The sequence below is a fragment of the Stegostoma tigrinum genome, chromosome 17 (assembly GCF_030684315.1).
Source record: "Stegostoma tigrinum isolate sSteTig4 chromosome 17, sSteTig4.hap1, whole genome shotgun sequence".
Taxonomy (NCBI): Eukaryota; Metazoa; Chordata; class Chondrichthyes; order Orectolobiformes; family Stegostomatidae; genus Stegostoma; species Stegostoma tigrinum.
Genome location: NC_081370.1, coordinates 11492773 through 11511500, shown reverse-complemented (window position 1 = coordinate 11511500; position 18728 = coordinate 11492773). Strand labels below are relative to the sequence as shown.

General features: G+C 44.9%; 1 protein-coding gene across 2 annotated transcripts in view; it reads right to left on the bottom strand.

The window, feature by feature from the left end:
• Positions 1–2347: 2347 nt before the first annotated feature.
• The window catches only part of slc39a13 (solute carrier family 39 member 13), a 71744-nt gene continuing 55363 nt past the window's right edge, over positions 2348–18728 (bottom strand). For both annotated transcript variants that reach the window (XM_059651936.1, XM_059651937.1), the window contains exons 9-11: positions 13036–13168; positions 7811–7910; positions 2348–4030 (exon numbers count right to left, since the gene is read on the bottom strand). In XM_059651936.1, the coding sequence (XP_059507919.1) occupies positions 3958–4030; positions 7811–7910; positions 13036–13168 (306 nt within the window). In that variant the 3' untranslated portion in view covers positions 2348–3957. The remainder of the gene's footprint in view (positions 4031–7810; positions 7911–13035; positions 13169–18728) is intronic.

The following is an 18728-nucleotide window of genomic DNA, read 5'->3' as shown; positions in this document are numbered from 1 at the left end:
GAGGTAGTTTCTTTACTCAGAGTGTAGTAAGGGTTTGGAACGCTTTGCCTGCAACGGTCGTAGATTCGCCAACTTTCAGTACATTTAAGTCGTCATTGGACAAGCATATGGACGTACATGGAATAGTGTAGGTTAGATGGGCTTCAGATTGTTACGGCAGGTCGGCACAACATTGAGGGCCGAAGGGCCTGTACTGTGCTGTAATGTTCTACGATAGCCCAGAGGGGTTAGGAGTAGAATCTAATCAGCTGAAGCTGAGGAACAAAAACAACAGTGCAATTACATTGCCTGGTGAATCCAAAAGGGAGTGCAAGAGCAGAGAATCCTATGCACACATTATTGAAGGTGGTGGGGCAAGTGGAGTGTGGTTAATCATACATACATCATCCTGAGCTTTATTAATACAAACATGTTACTAACTTCTTCCTGTCGGCCTGTTTTTTTCTTCCTTTTTTTTCATTACCCAGTTCCTTCTCAAGGCCACATTCTCAGGCAGTGCATCCAAATCCCAAATACTGTGTGAAAATGTTTTTCCTCATGTTGCCATTGCTTCTTTTACTGACTACTTTAAGTCTGTTGCTGATTGTTCTTCAGCCTTCCATCATTGGGAATATTTAACTATCAAGGCCTGTTATGATTTTTAAATCCTCCATCAAATTTCCTCTCAACATTCTGTTATAGAATCACAGAATATACAGCGTGGAAACAGGCATTTCGACGCAACTCATCCATGTCAACCAAGTTTCCTAAAATTACTAGTCCCATTTACCTGCATTTAGACCATATCCCTCAAGAAAAGCAGCCCCAGCTCCTCCAGTTCATCTAATTTACTGAAGTTTCTTGTTGGCGTGCTTCATTAATCTTTTATATACACTCGAGGAAGGATATGGAAGTGTTATAGTGTAGCGTCCAGAGCTGGATGTAGTTCTTCAGCTGAGGCTGAATATAGAGGCATTCAATGAGAAATTTCAGTAAACAAAACATCAAGAACAAAAAAGAAATGTAAAGACAATATTTAAAAAATTATATTTCATGATTCCAGGATTGTCAAATGGTCATTCAAGCACTGGTGACGTTTATTCACTAGTTTAACAGAGGAAGTGAGAACAGTGTTTGTGCTGGTGCTTTAAATGCAGCACTTGTAGATACCTGTTCAGAGCTACAGGATGGCCTATTGTACAGTACAGGACATGAGACCCAGGGTCTCAATATATAATGCACATGGGAATCCATTCATTACCAATCCATGCCTGTGGCTCTTTTTAAAATTGAGAGATGTGGGGGTTGCTGGCTGGTCAGCATTTATTGCCTGTCCCTAGTTGCCCTTGAGAAACTGATATAGTGAGCTGCCTTCTTGAGCCGCTGCAGTCCACCCGCTGTTGGTTGATCCACAATCCCATTAGTGAAGGAATTCCAGGATTTTGACCCAGTGACAGTGAAGGAATGGCTAAACATTTCCAAGCCAGGATGGAGTGTGACTCAGAGGAGAACTTGAAGATGCTGGCATTCCTGTATATCTGCTGCCCTTGTCCTTCTAGATGGAAGTGGTCATGTGTTTGGAAGGTGTTATCTGAGAGGATCTTTGGAGAATTTTTGCAGTGCATCTTGTAAATAGTACACACTGCTGCTACTGAGCATCGGTGGTGTTGGAAGTGGATGCTTGTGGATGTAATGCCAATCAAGCGGGCTGCTTCTTCCTGGATATTGTCAAGCTTCTTGTCTGTTGTTGAAGCTGCACCCATCCAAGCAAATGAGGAGTAGTCCATCACACTCCTGACTTGTGCCTTGTAGATGCTGGACAGGCTTTGAGGAGTCAGGAGGTAAGTCACTTGCCATGTTATTCCCAGCTTCTGACCTGCTCTTGTAGCCACTGCATTTGTGGTGAGTCCAGTTGAGTTTCTGGTGAATGTTAACCCCCAAGATGTTGATAGTGGGGGAATTAGTGATGGTAATACCATTGAATGCTGAGGGGTGGTGGTGGTAAGATTGTCTCTTACTTGTGATGTCACTTGTCACTTGTCAGAGCAAGGCTGGATATTATCCAGATCTTGCTGCATTTGAACATGGACTGCTTCAGTATCTCAGGACTCACAAATGGTGCTGAACATTACTGTGATGTCAGATTTAACCAGGAGTCTAAGATTGAAAGACAGAAGGAATAACACACACCAGTTTCATTGCTCTGAAACTGGTTTTGGCACCGTGGCATGCACATGAGAAGCTATTTCAATCTGGTGATTGAAATATCAACAGACTGCACATAGCCTTATAAAAATCTATAGATGTTGAATATCCCCGTGCACGAGCTTTGATCTTTCAGCTCTGGGTCTAAATCAGACACATGACAAACTGAATATGCATATTTTATTAAATATTTCATGCTAAATATTTACAAGTAGATTTAAAATACATAGAAGTTTTAAAAATAATGAAGAAAATAAAATCTATGCCTGGAGAAAGGAGGAAGTGTGGAGAGCTTCATTTTATCGATGGGTCTGTATATAGTTGTGAAATGCTGAAGATCTCAGTTGCAGGTACTGAGCAACAGCCTCACACTGGAGCAGACAGCACCAATAACACTAACAGCTGGTAGTAACAGTCAGTCCATAGCCCTTATCTGAGCACACAGACTGAGGAATGTCTCTATTTCCTAATACTGTGACTGATTTCACTAGTACAGCAGTGCTGAGCAACAAGGTCTGATTTTGTAGGTGGCATAGTTATTGCACTGTAATAAATGGACAGACACCACACACCAAAAGCATGGTTGTAAACTCCAAGAGATCTGGGAAACTGTACATTTCTTTTGGTTTTGCTACCTAGCCACCACAAATACTACCATCATGAAGTCACGTGCAATCTGATAACGAGAAGTGTGGACATCTTGGGGACTCAAGTAATAATTTGGCAAAATGGAAAGGACAGACACGTAGTGTTTGGGGAAGAGGATCAAGGGACTCAGACAGTTTATGGGAAATAGGATCGAGGTGGTGCGGTCAACATGCAATGTTTGAGGAAAATGATGGGGGGGGTCAAACAGCATATGGGGAAGAGGATCAAGAGGGTCAGCTATGTAGTGTTTGAAAAATAGGATCGAGGGTGTCAGACAGACAGCGTTTGGGGAATAGGATCAAGATGGCTAGACAGTGTATTTGGGGAATGGGATGAAGGGGGTTATATTGCAAGTTGATAATGTTTGAGGGGGTATTTGGAAAGAGCCGATGGGAAGTGGGTCCTCCTGGTTTACTGTTACACTCTAGTAACATAGTTGAAAACGGAGTCATTAATACTGATGTCAGCAGGGTTAAATGACAACGTTTACTGATGATTTTGTTTTAGGATAACTTACTGACCCCTGATGACTGCAGCACAAGTCCACACTGTCTTTGGATTTTTGACTTTGGCAGACCCCTGTAAGTGGAAGCACTGCCGTGTCAGTATTTACTGCAGCATCACAATGCTTTTAGCTGTTGCTATCTGATCTGTGTCAAAAAGCAATGGCAAACTCCAAGTTGTTAACAATGAGACAGAAACCAGCAACATTCCCTTTGCTGCTGTTGAATATAAAGTGTGGTGTAAGGGCCACAGTCTATGCAAACCTGGAACTCAAGATGACTGAGCAATTACAACAAAGCAACAACTTGACTGATAAGGTAAGCTGAGGAGGAGTTCACTGTCTGACAGTGAAGCACCAATTTATGTAGTGGCTGTTCCTAGTTGTGCAACTTCCGGCTTATTGCATTTCTCTTTGGTTCAGCATTTTATTGCTGGCTAAAAGTCAATTAGCAAGTCTCCGTGACTAAATTCAGTTTCCAGGAGACATAGGGTAGTGGGAGGAATGAGATGGTCCAGTAGTTCATTTTGCTGATCAACGGCCTGATGAAAGCTGGCTGCAGGTTACCTTTTCCTAGGTGATACTGAAACAGCCGTCTGATCCAGGATAATTCAGGGCCTCAGTTAAACAACGGCAGAGACCAGCATCATAACTCCAATCCCACAGCAGAGCAATAACACCTGATACACCGAATTCCTGCAAAATAGATCAAAGATCAAAAGTGCAGTGAGTGCAAAGAGAATCAAGTACAAACGTACTGTCACAATTCCATTTCGTTCTTCATAATCATTGACTGCTTTGGTAGCTGATGCGTGGAAATCATTTGCCCACAACAAGGTTAGCAGGTCTCAGGACAGGGGCTACATCTCAGTTTATTTTAGCACAGAGAATGTTCCACTGTCAAGCTTGCAGGCAAGGCACATACAACACATTAGATTATCCAGATTAATACCCCAGGGGTCAGGAAAACCATGATCAAAGCAAACTCCATGACTAGGCCTGCATAGCTGTGACTACATTTCAAAGGTAGAATACAATACACGTGAAGCACTTTGGGTTATCCAGAGGATAAGGAGCTACATGAATCTAAGTCTTAATCAGATGATTCTCCAGAAATTCACAAACAAGCCAATGTACTTGGATTCACCGACACCCTCATCCGCCTAGCCGAACTCGTCCTCACCCTCAACAACTTCTCTTTTGACTCTTCCCACTTCCTACAGACTAAGGGGGTGGCCATGGGCACCCGCATGGGTCCCAGCTATGCCTGCCTCTTTGTAGGTTACGTGGAACAGTCCCTCTTCCGCACCTACACAGGCCCCAAACCTCACCTCTTCCTCCGGTACATTGATGATGGTATCGGCGCCGCCTCTTGCTCCCCAGAGGAGCTCGAACAGTTCATCCACTTCACCAACACCTTCCACCCCAACCACAAGTTCACCTGGGCCATCTCCAGCACATCCCTCACCTTCCTGGACCTCTCAGTCTCCAACTCAGGCAACCAGCTTGTAACTGATGTCCATTTCAAGCCCACCGACTCCCACAGCTACCTAGAATACACCTCCTCCCACCCACCCTCCTGCAAAAATTCCATCCCCTATTCCCAATTTCTCCGCCTCCGCTGCATCTGCTCCCACAATAAGGCATTCCACTCCCGCACATCCCAGATGTCCAAGTTCTTCAAGGACTGCAACTTTCCCCCCACAGTTATCGAGAACGCCCTTGACCGCGTCTCCCGCAACACATCCCTCACACCCCGCCCCCGCCACAACCGCCCAAAGAGGATCCCCCTCGTTCTCACACACCACCCCACCAACCTCCGGATACAACGCATCATCCTCCGACACTTCCGCCATCTACAATCCGACCCCGCCACCCAAGACCTCTGTCCATCCCCACCCCTGTCTGCTTTCTGGAGAGACCACTCTCTCCGTGACTCCCTTGTTCGCTCCACACTGCCCTCCAACCCCACCTGCAACCGCAGGAAATGCTACACTTGCCCCCACACCTCCTCCCTCACCCCTATCCCAGGCCCCAAGATGACATTCCACATTAAGCAGAGGTGCACCTGCACATCTACCAATGTGGTATACTGCATCCACTGTACCCGGTGTGGCTTTCTCTACATTGGGGAAACCCAGCGGAGGCTTGGAGACCGCTTTGCAGAACACCTCCCCTCAGTTCGCAACAAACAACTGCACCTCCCAGTCGCAAACCATTTCCACTCCCCCTCCCATTCTTTAGATGACATGTCCATCATGGGCCTCCGGCAGTGCCACGATGATGCCACCCGAAGGTTGCAGGAACAGCAACTCATATTCCGCCTGGGAACCCTGCAGCCTAATGGTATCAATGTGGACTTCACCAGTTTCAAAATCTCCCCTTCCCCAACTGCATCCCTAAACCAGCCTGGTTCGTCCCCTCCCCCCACTGCACCACACAACCAGCCCAGCTCTTCCCCTCCACCCACTGCATCCCAAAACCAGTCCAACCTGTCTCTGCCTCCCTAACCTGTTCTTCCTCTCACCCATCCCTTCCTCCCACCCCAAGCTGCACCCCCATCCCACCTCCTTGACCTGTCCGTCTTCCCTGGACTGACCTATCCCCTCCCTACCTCCCCACCCATACTCTCTCCACCTATCTTCTTTTCTCTCCATCTTCGGTCCGCCTCCCCCTCTCTCCTTATTTATTCCAGAACCCTCACCCCATCCCCCTCTCTGATGAAGGTTCGAGGCCCGAAATGTCAGCTTTTGTGCTCCTGAGATGATGCTTGGCCTGCTGTGTTCATCCGGCCTCACATTTTATTATCTTGAATACAAAAAGCGTTGGAAATAATCAGCACATCTGCCGATAGGGGTGCAGAGAGTTAACCCTTCATTACAATGGGTCTAACAATATCAACCTAACTCTATTCCTCTCAACAGATACTGACTGAACTGTGGAACATTCCCAGCATGTCTCTTTTTGTAATTCGCCCCCAATTGTAATTCACCTTTGAAGAGTGCACCTTAGCGAATCACATTTACATTGAGATAACAAGGTGTGGAGTTGGTTCAACACAGCAGGCCAAGCAGCATCAGAGGAGCAGGAAAGCTGACGTTTCGGGCCATCGTTCCACTTTCATACCTGATCCCTAGGATTACCAGTACTGAAACTTGGGTGTGACTTCAAAACATACAACATCAACATCTCTGAATTAAAAATGACCACACAGAATTTCACAGCTAATATTTTACACAGAGCTGCATAGAAATAGGAGGGTGGTGAAGAGGCTTAAAATAAAGTATTGCTGCTTGTTTCTGAATATGCCCTATTCTATGTGGGGTTTGACCAGAAGACCCCTTATCTGTTGCTTACTTGGATCTTCAAACAATATTCTTCATCCTTTCATGCCAGACAACTGCTGGATGGAGTTTGCCTATAAATACACACCTTTGCGCATACTTTGACTGTGGTTTCATTTGAATCCATTTTGACCTGCAGTCTAGGAGCCTAATTTATTCTCTACGCAGTAAGTTTATTGCTTGTTAGACCTGTCCTCAGAGGTGTGTCTCTGACAACAAGCAGACTCCTATGATTCTACAAAGTGCAATAAAAAGGCAACAGAAACACATGTGGGACACACCGAGTCAGGTTTGAAGGTATTCAACCTCCACCTGACACGGAGGAAACAGTAAATGGTGTAGGAGCGGTTCTTGGGGAATCAGTCAGCACTGCCTGTTCCCTGCAAAGCAACCAACCTACTGGACACTGAAGGCCACATTCCCACTCGATATACCCATACCCTCATCCACCCCAAAGCAAAACCAATTTGCTTCAGCCCATTCCTCCAGTACGTCGAGTTCAAGAATTCAGCTTTGCCACGAGGCCAGTTGAATGCTGTCGGCTATGTCAGCATTATGTAGTCAGAGTATAAAACTGCTTCATGATAGTCAAACATACACAGAAGTCTGCAATCTATATTGAAACTCTTCACATCTATATCTCTACATACACTATATTCAACCTGGCAAATTAGTGTCTCAGTTTCATCGATTTCAGCCCCTCAGCCTGACCTGCAGAGAATCTCCTGTCCTTTAGCCAATTCGATTATTTTGTTACTCAAACTGCCACAAGGTTTGTTCAACTACAACAGGGTGATATAGAAGCATCTGCTATAACCTACGGTCATGAAGATGACAAATGAGTTTAACCACTAAGTGACTGTGGGTTACTTCAAGTTAGTAACTGTAATTAAGTATATCAACAATTAGCTCAGACACAGTTTGTAGAAGTACACATTCCAGGTGTGGTTCCAGTACCACCACAAAATTTCTTCGTTACTGAGGGAGGAGCTTGGCAAAAATGCATCGTCACTATTAACATCATGCATGAAAATCACTAAGCTCATTTCATTTTCTGATAGAAAGGAAGACCTAAATTTGACTTTATCCCTCTGCCCAACATTTCCAGAATCTATTCAGAATGGTTCCTTACCACACATCCTTTTCCTGGAGGAGGTCAGGTACCACAGAAACCAGAGCAATGTACAGAAATCCACCAGAAGTAAATGGGAGAATCCAAGCTACACTGTCCCCTGAAAGATTTCAGAGTTAGACACATTAGAATTATTGGGATAAGCTGTTGATCCATTGACCACACCTTAGAATTTAACATGTTGGTGAATATGCACAGATATTTTTACCAAACTGTTCACAGATTGAATTACACAAATCTGCAGTGGTTGGGAATTGAACACAGGCATCAGAGATATGGACACTACCAGGACACCCCAAAAAGCACTTAACCACATGCATGTGGCCAAAAAGGGAGGGGCAGGCCGCAATCAACTTTGTGAGGAGGGTAGGGGTGGGGGGGTCACGGGAGAAAAAGGGACAAGGGGGAGAAAGGAGAGAAGCCAAGAGGGAAGGGACAGGAGGGAGGAAGCCGAGAGAAAACAGACGGAAGGGGCAGAGGGAGAAGGGTTGGGGGGACAGTAAGGTGTGGTTGGGTGTGAATATGTGGTGATTCAGAGGGCAAAGCACGAATCGAGATACGGAAGGAAAGAGGGTAAATATGGTGTGGCAGGCCTGAAAGTGTACGCTGGCAATAACGACTACTGCACAACAAAGACAGAGTGTATGAGCGAGAGACCCTAGAGGGATGGGGAATGGGGAGAAACCTGACGAACTGGAGATGGAGATTAGAGGAGAGATCCCATAATTCAGTGGGTGGGGAGGGGGGCAGGGAAAGACAACTCAGTGAGAGGGGGCAGGGGAAACAAAGAAGTGCCCAATGTGAGAGGATACATAGTAATGGCAGAATCTGAGAGAAAAGCTGGGCGTGCGGTGAATGGGGAAAGAACCCAGAGGCAGTATTTGACGGCCAGGAAAAAAGATCCGGTGAGACGGTGTGCAGGCAGAGAGGAGATCTTGGAGGAGGCAGGTTGGCTGGGAACTGAGATTGAGATTGATCTTGTGATTGAGATTGTGATGGATTGGGGTGAAGGAGACCGAAAGGGAGGTGGTAGGTAAAAGATCTGTTGACTGGGAAAACAGTGAGGAAAAAACACAGACAGCACATGTGCAAGCATTAAACACAGAACATTACAGCGCAGTACCGGCCCTTTGGCTCTCAATGTTGCGCTGACCAGTGAAACCAATCTGAAGCCCATCTAACCTCCACTACTCCATTATCATCCATAGGTTTATCTAATGACCATTAAAATGCCCTTAAACTTGGTGAGTCTACTACTGTTGCAGGCAGGGCATTCCACGCCCTTACTACTCTCCGAGTAAAGAACCTACCTCTGACATCTGTCCTATATCTATCACCCCTCATGCTAGCCACCTCCATCCGAGGAAAAAGGCTCTCACTGTCCACCCTATCTAATCCTCTGATCATCTTGTATGTCTCTATTAAGTTACATCTTAACCTTCTCTCTAACAAAAACAGCCTCAAGTCCCTCAGCCTTTCCTCATAAGACCTTCCCTCCATACCAGGCAACATCCTGGTAAATCTCCTCTGCACCCTTTCCAATGCATCCATATCCTTCCTATAATGCAGCAACCAGAACTGTACACAATACTCCAAGTGTAGTCACACCAGAGAGTTTTGTACAGCTGCAACAGCTCCGAAACTCAAAGTCTCTACCAATAAAACCTAACACACTGTAAGCCTTCTTAACAACCCTATCAACCTAGGTGGCAACTTTCAGGGATCTACGTACATGGACACCGAGGTCTCTCTGATCGTCCACACTACCAAGAGTCTTACCATTAGCCCAGTACTCTGTATTCCTGTTACTCCTTCCAAAGTGAACCACCTCACACTTTTCCACATTAGACTTCATTTGCCACCTCTCAGCCCAGCTCTGCAGCTTATCTATGTCCCTCTGTAAACTGCAACATTCTTCTGCACTATCCATAACTTCACTGACTTTAGTGTCATCTGCAAATTTACTAACCCATCCTTCTATGCCCTCATCCAGGTCATTTATAAAAATGACAAACAGCAGTGGCCCCAAAACAGATCCGTGCGGTACATCACTAGTAACTGAACATTTCCCATCAACCACCACCCTCTGTCTTCTTACAGCTAGCCAATTTCCAATCCAAACAGCTAAATCACCCTCAATCCCATGCCTCTGTATTTTCTGCAATGGCCGACTAATACCTCCTCCTTATGAACCTCAATCCCGTCTAGTCTAAGAGCCTGTATCTCAGTATTCTCCTCGACAACATTTTCTTTTTCCTTTGTGAATACTGACGCCTCTCTTACCTCTTCGGACGCCACGCACAACTTCCCTCTACTGTCCTTGACTGGCCCTAATCTTACTCTAGTCATTCTTTTATTCCTGACACGCCTACAGAAAGCTTTAGGGTTTTCCTTGATCCTACCTGCCAAAAACTTCTCATGTCCCCTCCTGGCTCTTCTTAGCTCTCTCTTTAGGTCCTCCCTGGCTAACTTGTAACTCTCAAGCGCCTTAACTGAGCTTTCACGCCTCATCTTTACATAAGCCTCCTTCTTCCGCTTGACAAGAGATTAAACTTCTTTAGTAAACCACGGTTTGCCTAATAGTCTCATAATTGCCTTTCCCCCAGCTATAACTCTTGCCCTGCGGTATATACCTATCCCTTTCCATCGCTAAAGTAAACGTAGCCGAATTGTGGTCACTATCACCTACTTTCAAATCTAACACCTGGCCTGGCTCTTTACCCAGTACCAAATCCAATGTGGCCTTGTCTCGTGTTGGCCTATCTACATACTGTGTCAAGAAACCCTCCTGCACATATTGGACAAAAACTGACCCATTTAAAGTACTCAAACCATAGCGTTTCCAGTCAATATTTGGAAAGTTAAAGTCCCCTATAAGAACTACACTGCTACTTTTGCTCCTATCCAGAATCATCTTTTCAATCCTTTCCTCTACATATCCAGAACTTTTTGGAGCCCTATAGAAAACTCCCAACAGGGTGACCTCTCCTTTTCTGTTTCTAACCTCAGCCCATACAACCTCAGTAGATGAGTCCTCATCCAACGTCCTTTCTGCAAGCATAATACTGTCCTTGAGTAATAATGCCACACCTCCCCCTCTTTTACTACCTTTGCTGTGTTCAAAAGGATTATCAGACAGAGGATTTATAATCATCTAGAAAGGAATAATTTGATGAGGGATAGTCAACACAGTTTTGTGAAGGGTAGGTCTTGCCTCACAAACTTTATCGAGTTCTTTGAGGTGACCAAACAGGTTGATGAGGGTAAAGCGGTCGATGTGGTATATATGGATTTTAGTAAACCGTTTGATGAGGCTCCCCACGGTAGGCTATTGCATAAAATATGGAGTCATGGGATTGAGGGTGATTTAGCGGTTTGGATCAAAAATTGGCTAGCTGTAAGAAGACAGAGTCGTGGTTGATGGGAAATGTTCAGTTACTAGTGGTGTACCGCAAGGATCTGTTTTGGGGCCACTGCTGTTTGTCAATTTTATAAATGATCTGGATGAGGGCGTAGAAGGATGGGTTAGTAAATTTGCAGATGACACTAAAGTGGGTGGAGTGGTGGATACTGCGAAAGGATGTTGCAGGTTGAGGAGAGACGATGATAAGCTTCAGAGATGGGCTGAGAGGTGGCAAATGGAGTTTAATGTGGAACCGTGAGAGCTGATTCACTTTGGAAGGAGTAACAGGAATACAGAGTACTGGGCTTATGGTAAGATTCTTGGTAGTGTGGATGAGCAGAGAGACCTCGGTGTCCATGTACACAGATCCCTGAGAGTTGCCACTCAGGTTGATAGGGTTGTTAAGGCGGCGTACGGTGCATTAGGTTTTATTGGTAGAGGGATTGAGTTTTGGAGCCATGAGATCATGTTGCAGCTGTATAAAACACTGGTGCGGCCACATTTGGAGTATTGTGTACAGTTCTGGTCGCTGCATTATAGGAAGGATGTGGATGCATTGGGAAGGGTGCAGAGTAGATTTACCAGGATGTTGCCTGGTATGGAGGGAAGGTCTTATGAGGAAAGGCTGAGGGGCTTGAGGCTGTTTTCATTAGAGAGAAGAAGGTTAAGAGTATAGAGATGTACAAGATGAATCGAGGATTAGATAGGTGGACAGTGAGAGCCTTTTTCCTCGGATGGAGGTGGCTAGCAGGAGGGGACATGGCTTTAAATTGAGGGGTGGTAGATACAGGGCAGATATCAGAGGTAGGTTCTTCACTCAGAGAGTAGTGAGGGTGTGGGATGCCCTGCCTGCAACAGTAGTAGACTTGCCAACTTTAAGGGCATTTAAATGGTCATTGGATAAGCATATGGATAATAATGGAATAGTGTAGGTTAGACGGGCTTCAGTTTTGTTTCACAGGTCGGCGCATCATCGAGGGCCGAAGGGCCTGTACTGCGCTGTAATGTTCTATGTTCAGCCACCTTATTCCGATGCTCCTGGCGTTGAAGTAGACACACTTCAAACCACCTTCCTGCCTGCATACCCGTGCGACCTTGAACTCTTAATCATGAACTCACTACTCTCAACCTCCTGTACACTGCAGCTACAATTCAGGTTTCCATCCCCCTGCTGAATTAGTTTAACCCTCCCGGAGAGCATTAGCAAATTCCCCCACAGGACATTGGTGCCCCTCTGGTTCAGGTGTAGACCATCCAGTTTGTAGAGGTCCCACATACCCCAGAATGAGCCCCAATTATCCAGGTGTTGAACCGCCCCTGCTCCTGTAACATCCCTTTAGCCATGAGTTCAACTGCTCTCTTTCCCCATTCCTCGCCTCGCTAGCATTTGGTACGGGTAACAAACCAGGGATGACAACTCTGTTCTAGCTCTAAGCTTCCACCCTAGCTCCTTGAATTTCTGCCTTACATCCCCATCCCTTTTCCTACCTATGTCACTCATATCTATGTGGATCAAAAATGGAATGGGCGAGCAATATAGAGAGAAAACAGCAAAAGTGAAGGTGGGTGTGGAGTGTGCGCGAGAGGGGGGGAGAGAGAGAGGGGGGGAGAGAGAGAGAGAGAGAGGGGGGGAGAGAGAGAGCGGGGGGGAGAGAGAGAGCGGGGGGGAGAGAGAGCGGGGGGGGGAGAGAGGGGGAGAATACACCTTGGTGTTGGGCCTGTTTAAAGACTCCAACAAAAACAGAACTATTCAGACTCTGCCTCCCCCTCCCTCCAACAATACTGTCAATTCCTAATTTACACTCTCAAAATTAAACAGTACCTGCTCCTTCTGGAGACTCTGCACACATGGCAAAGCAGGCCCCCAAAACTCCTCCAAATGCAGTAGTCAACTGCATTTTTGCTGCACTCCATCGATCGAAGCCTGCTCTGAGCAGGATGGCAAAGTCTCCAACCTGTGGATTAAACAATGAAACAGTTATGTCAGGTCTACTTGTAGCCATTTTTAACAGGAAAGCAGAATTCTGGCTCTAGATCTTCACCGGCAGAATTCATCTGTGGTCAATGTAATGCAGCACAAGAAAACTGCTGACAGGTGGTTCCTGCGAATGCAAAGGAATTACTATTGTAAAAATGCTTTCAGGTGAAGCAGCAACTTACATTACAATAAATACAGTAAACTACCTTAAAAGAAGTAATGTTATGGCTTGTATCTTCAACCTCCATTTCAAAATGACTGGAGTAGTCAAGACAGCTGAAGACGAAGGTCAGCGGGGAGGTTTTTGTTTTTAAACATTCCATCATGGAATGTGGGCTTCATTAATTATCAAGTTCATCACTTGTTGCCCATCCCATTTGCCCCTATGAAGGTGGTGGTGAACCTCATAATTCAACAGTTAATATCATCAATAACTGTGGAGTCCAGCACATCACAGTGCAAGAGACAATTCTGAAGCAGTTGTCAGCCAGGAAGTGCCAACTGCATGATCCATCTCAAGTTCTTCCTGAGGTCCCCAATACAGTCTTCAGTCATTGCCAGTCTTCAAACATTCCAATTCACTCCACTTGTCGTCAAGAAAACACTGGGTATTGCAAATGTTGTGGGCTCAGAAATAATCTATAAAAAGCATCAAAGAGGCTTTTTGCTCCAGAACTAGCCACGTCCCTGGCCAAGCTATTCCAGATAGTTACAACATTTTCATGTAGCTGGGTTGATGGCAAAATGCACAGTTCTGGTCGCCGCATTATAGGAAGGATGTGGAAGCACTGCAAAGGGTGCAGAGGAGATTTACCAGGATGTTGCCTGGTATGGAGGGAAGATCTTATGAGGAAAGGCTGAGGGGCTTGAGGCTGTTTAAATTCGTTAGAGACAAGAAGGTTAAGAGGTGACTTAATAGAGACATATAATGATGATCAGAAGATTAGATAGGGTGGACAGTGAGAGCCTTTTTCCTCGGATGGTGATGGCTAGCACAAGGGGACATAGGTTTAAATTGAGGGGTAATAAATATAGGACAGATGTCAGAGGTAGGTTCTGAGACAGTAGTAAGGGCGTGGAATTCCCTGCCTGCAACCATAGTAGACTTGCCAACTTTAAGGGCGTAGAACATAGAATATAGAACACTACAGTGCAATACAGGCCCTTCGGCCTTCGATGTTGCGCTGACCTGTGAAACCAAACTGAAGCCCATCTAACCTACACTATTCCATTATTATCCGTATGTTTTTCCAATGACCATTTAAATTCCCTTAAACTTGACGAGTCTACTACTGTTGCAGGCAGGGCATTACACGCCCTAACTACTCTGAGTAAAGAACCTACCTCTGACATCTGTCCTATATCTGTCACTCCTCAATTTAAAGCTTTGTCCGCTCGTGCTAGCCATCTCCATCTGAGGAAAAAGGCTCTCACTGTCCACCCTAGCTAATCCTCTGATCATCTTGTATGTCTCTATTAAGTTGCCTCTTAACCTTCGTGTCTCTAACGAAAACAGCCTCAAGTCCCTCAGCCTTTCCTCATAAGGCCTTCCCTCCGTACCAGGCAACATCCTGATAAATCCCCTCTGCACCCTTTCCAATGCTACGACATCCTTCCTATAATGCGGCGACCAGAACTGTACGCAATACTCCAAGTGTGGCCATTGGATAAACACATGGATGATAATGGAATAGAGTAGGTTAGATGGGCTTTAGACTGGTTTCACAGGTCGGTGCAACATCGAGGTCCGAAGGGCTTGTATTGCACTGTAACGTTCTATATTTCTGTACACAAGTAGGACAAATCTAACTCTGCTATTTACTACCCTATCAGTCTACCCTCAATTATTAGTCAAGTGGCAGAAGGGGTCATCAGAGCTGTATAGTGTAATCAAATGGCACACGATCAAGGGTAGCCAGTCACCGTCAGTTTGGGTTCTGCCAGGGCTATTCAGCTCTTAACACCATTGGTTTAATTGCTGATGGCTATCACCTTCACTCTTGCCCTCACGTTTGGAATTCAGGTTTTTGCTGACCAAGATTATAATCAATTTTGGATTCGAGTATTCCCGACAGATCAGAAACGAAGTCAGTGCTCCTTGACTGTACTATCCATGACACCATCCAACACTTTTAAAAATGACCGAAAGTAAATTGATGGATTTTGGTTAGATGGGATTTGTTCTAGTTTTCATAGATAGTACATATCTGTGGAATTACTAGGTGGATCTTAGGGCTGTGACTGTACTGAAATAGCTTGGCTGAAGGTTAAACAGTTCTAGAGTCTTCAGCTTTACAGCTCTGATGGTGTCAGGGCCATACTTTTTGTGATGTCCAGCACTTTCAGTATGCAGTGAATCAAAATGGTCCATACTAACATCTTTGATAGTGAGTCAACAAGGTGTAGAGCTATATGAACACAGCAGGCCAAGCAGCATCAGAGGAGCAGGAAGGCTGACATTTTGGGCCTAGACTCTTCTTCAGAAATGAAGAAAGATTCAGATTCTCCAGCATCTGCAGTTCCTACTCTCTTTGATAGTGAGGATTTCAACAGCACCTCAATGTCAAACAACACTTAGCATTTCTGGCTGAAGGTGGCTAAAAATGCTTCAGCTTTGACCTTTGCACTGATGTTCTGGCCCTCCTGATCATTGGAGGATGGGATTACTTTTTAAAAAAGCTCCTTCGCCCATTCAATGGTTAATTACTCACTACCATTTGCAACACCATATATGGCAGGATTGCAGCTCGCTGTATGGTTGCTTAGCTATACAAGACAATAAGAGCAGAAATTAGGCCATTCAGCTCATCAAGTCTGCTTCAGAATTCAATCGTGGCTGATTCGGGATGAGAAATCTATCTATCACTTTCTCCCAGTAACCCTTGATCCCCTTGACAATCAAGAAGCAATCTATCTCAGTCTTAAATATACCAAATGATTTGGCCTCCACAGCCCTCTGTGGGAAAGAATTCCACAGATTCACTACTGTCTGAGAGAAGAAATCTCTCTCATTTCTGTCTTGAACCTCTTATTCTAAGATTAATTCCTCTGGTCCTAGACTCTTCCACAATGGGGAAACAAGCTTTCCATATCTACCCTGTTAATTCCCCTAACTATCTTAAATAATAATGAAAAGAACTGTGGATGCTCTAAATCAGAAACAAAAACAGAAATTGCAGGAAAGGCTAAACAGGTCTGGCAGCATCTGTGGAGAGAAATCAAGAGTTAAGTTTCAGATCTGGTGACCCCCCCTCAGAGCCTCCTTAATTCCAATGCCAATACATCATTCCTTAGATAAGGGTCCAAAATTGTTCCGTATATTCCAGCTGTGGTCTGATTAGTGTCTTGTATAGTTATAGCAAAACATCCTCATTTCTATACTCCACTCCTTTTGAAATAAAGGCCAATATTCCATTGGCGTTCCCTGTTACATGGTGAACTTGGATGCTATATTTTGGTGATTCATGGACAAGGATTTCCAATTCTTTCTGTAGCTTTCTGCGGTCTTTCTCAATTTATTCTCTCTTCTATTCTTCCTGCCAAAGTGCATAACCTCATATTTTCCCACATGAGATTCTCTGTTAAGTTTTTGACCGCTGGCTTAACCTGTCTATATGTCTGTGCAGACTGTCTTATTCATCCTCACTACTTGCCTTTCCACCTATTTTTGTGTTATCCTCAAACAGGCTGCGACCCTGAAAATGCCCGTTATTCCAACCCTTGGTCTTCTATTTATAGCCACTCCTCTATCCATGCTCACATACTACCTCTAACCATGAGTTTACTAAGTAGCTTAATATATGGTACCATGTTAAATGCATTCTAAAAATCCTCCATTTTCCCTTTTTTTTTAAACAAAAAACAATAAACTGCAAATGCTGAAAATCTGAAACAAAACAGAATTAGCTTCGATAAACTCAGCAGGTCTGGCAATGAAAAGTTTACTTGCCAATTGTCAGCCCATGTTGTGCAGGTATTACTATATTTTAACATTAACTGCTTCAGTAACTGAGGAGCTGCAAATGGGACTGGACGTTGCATAATCAGTGAACATCCCTACTTCTGAACTTACAATGGGGGAATAGCCACTGATGAAGCAGATGAAGATAGTTGAGCCAAGGACGCTACCCTGGGGAACTCCCACAGAGATGTCCTGCAGCTGAGATTACTGACGTCCACAACCACAACCATTTTGTTATGTGTCAGTTATGATTCCAACCAGCAGAGAGCTTGCCCCGATACCCATTGACTCCAGTTTTGCTACAGCTCCATGATGCCACAATCGGTCAAATGGGGTCTTGATGTTAAAGGCAGTCACCCTCACCTTCTCTCTGGAATTCAGCATTTTTTTGCCCATGGTGGAACGAAGGCAATAATGAGGTCAGGAACTGAGTGGCCCTAGTGGAATCCAAACTAGGCATCTGTGTGCAGGTGCTGCTTGATAGCACTGTTGAGTACACCTTCTATTTTCATGCTGTAGACTAATGGGGAGTACTTTGTCAAGTTCACCAGATGTGGTGGGATTTGAACCAGCACCCCCTCCAGATTCTCAGTCCAGTAACAATACAAAATCAAAACACTTCCTCAGCATGTAGATCAATGCGGATACAATCAAATAGGTGTTTCTCTTGCCTTGGTTCTCTCACCACCTGTCACAGAACTATTTTGGCATATATGTCCTTCAAGTCACAGCCAGACCAATCACATATGGTGCTACTGAACCACTTACTGAAAGACATTGGGTTGGGGACATCAAAGAATATTTTGAACCCCTCCTATCAAGTGCTGTTCAATAGAGCATGACTGACCCATCTGCTGAACAGGTGGTAGCTGCCAAAAGGTTTCCTTGCCCATGTTTGATTAAATGCCATAAAATATCATGGGTTCAGGAGTTTATGTTGAGGACTCCCAGGACAACTTGCTCCTCAATGTATGCCATTACACTGCATGTCATCACTTGTGGGTGTATCCTCTTGATAGGACAGAACATTTGCACAGTGGAGGAGGAGTCTGGAACATTGTCCGAAGATTTGATTATGAAAGCAAGCCTGAAGGGAAATTGTGCTAGAGACTAATGAATAACATTGAATAACATAATGAATAACCTGAAAGAAGTTTGGGACATCCGCCAGGAGATGGCGTGTCAGGCAGCTAGCAAAAAATAACTAAGACAGACGTCAGCACAAGTGAAGATACTATTTAAACAAATAGGGACATTTCAGTCCTCTGGAGTGCACAGTGTTCCACTCCAGAATGTCACCTATGTACTGGACAACCACTCTTACAGAGGTGTTGGCAGGTACAGTGTCTTGAACTCCAGCTGTCAGACCTTGAGCAGTAGCTGGTGTCACTGTGTGGTGCATCTGTGAGGCTGAGGGCCTGGCAGGTGGTATGTTTCTGAATGCAATCAGCCTGTACTTTAAATGTGCGCTTCAGAGCGGAAATAAGAAGAGCAGACAGGTAGCGCAGGATTTCCTTGAGTGCATCTCACACATCAACCAGTATTCAATCCAGAATACTACAAAACGATTTTACAT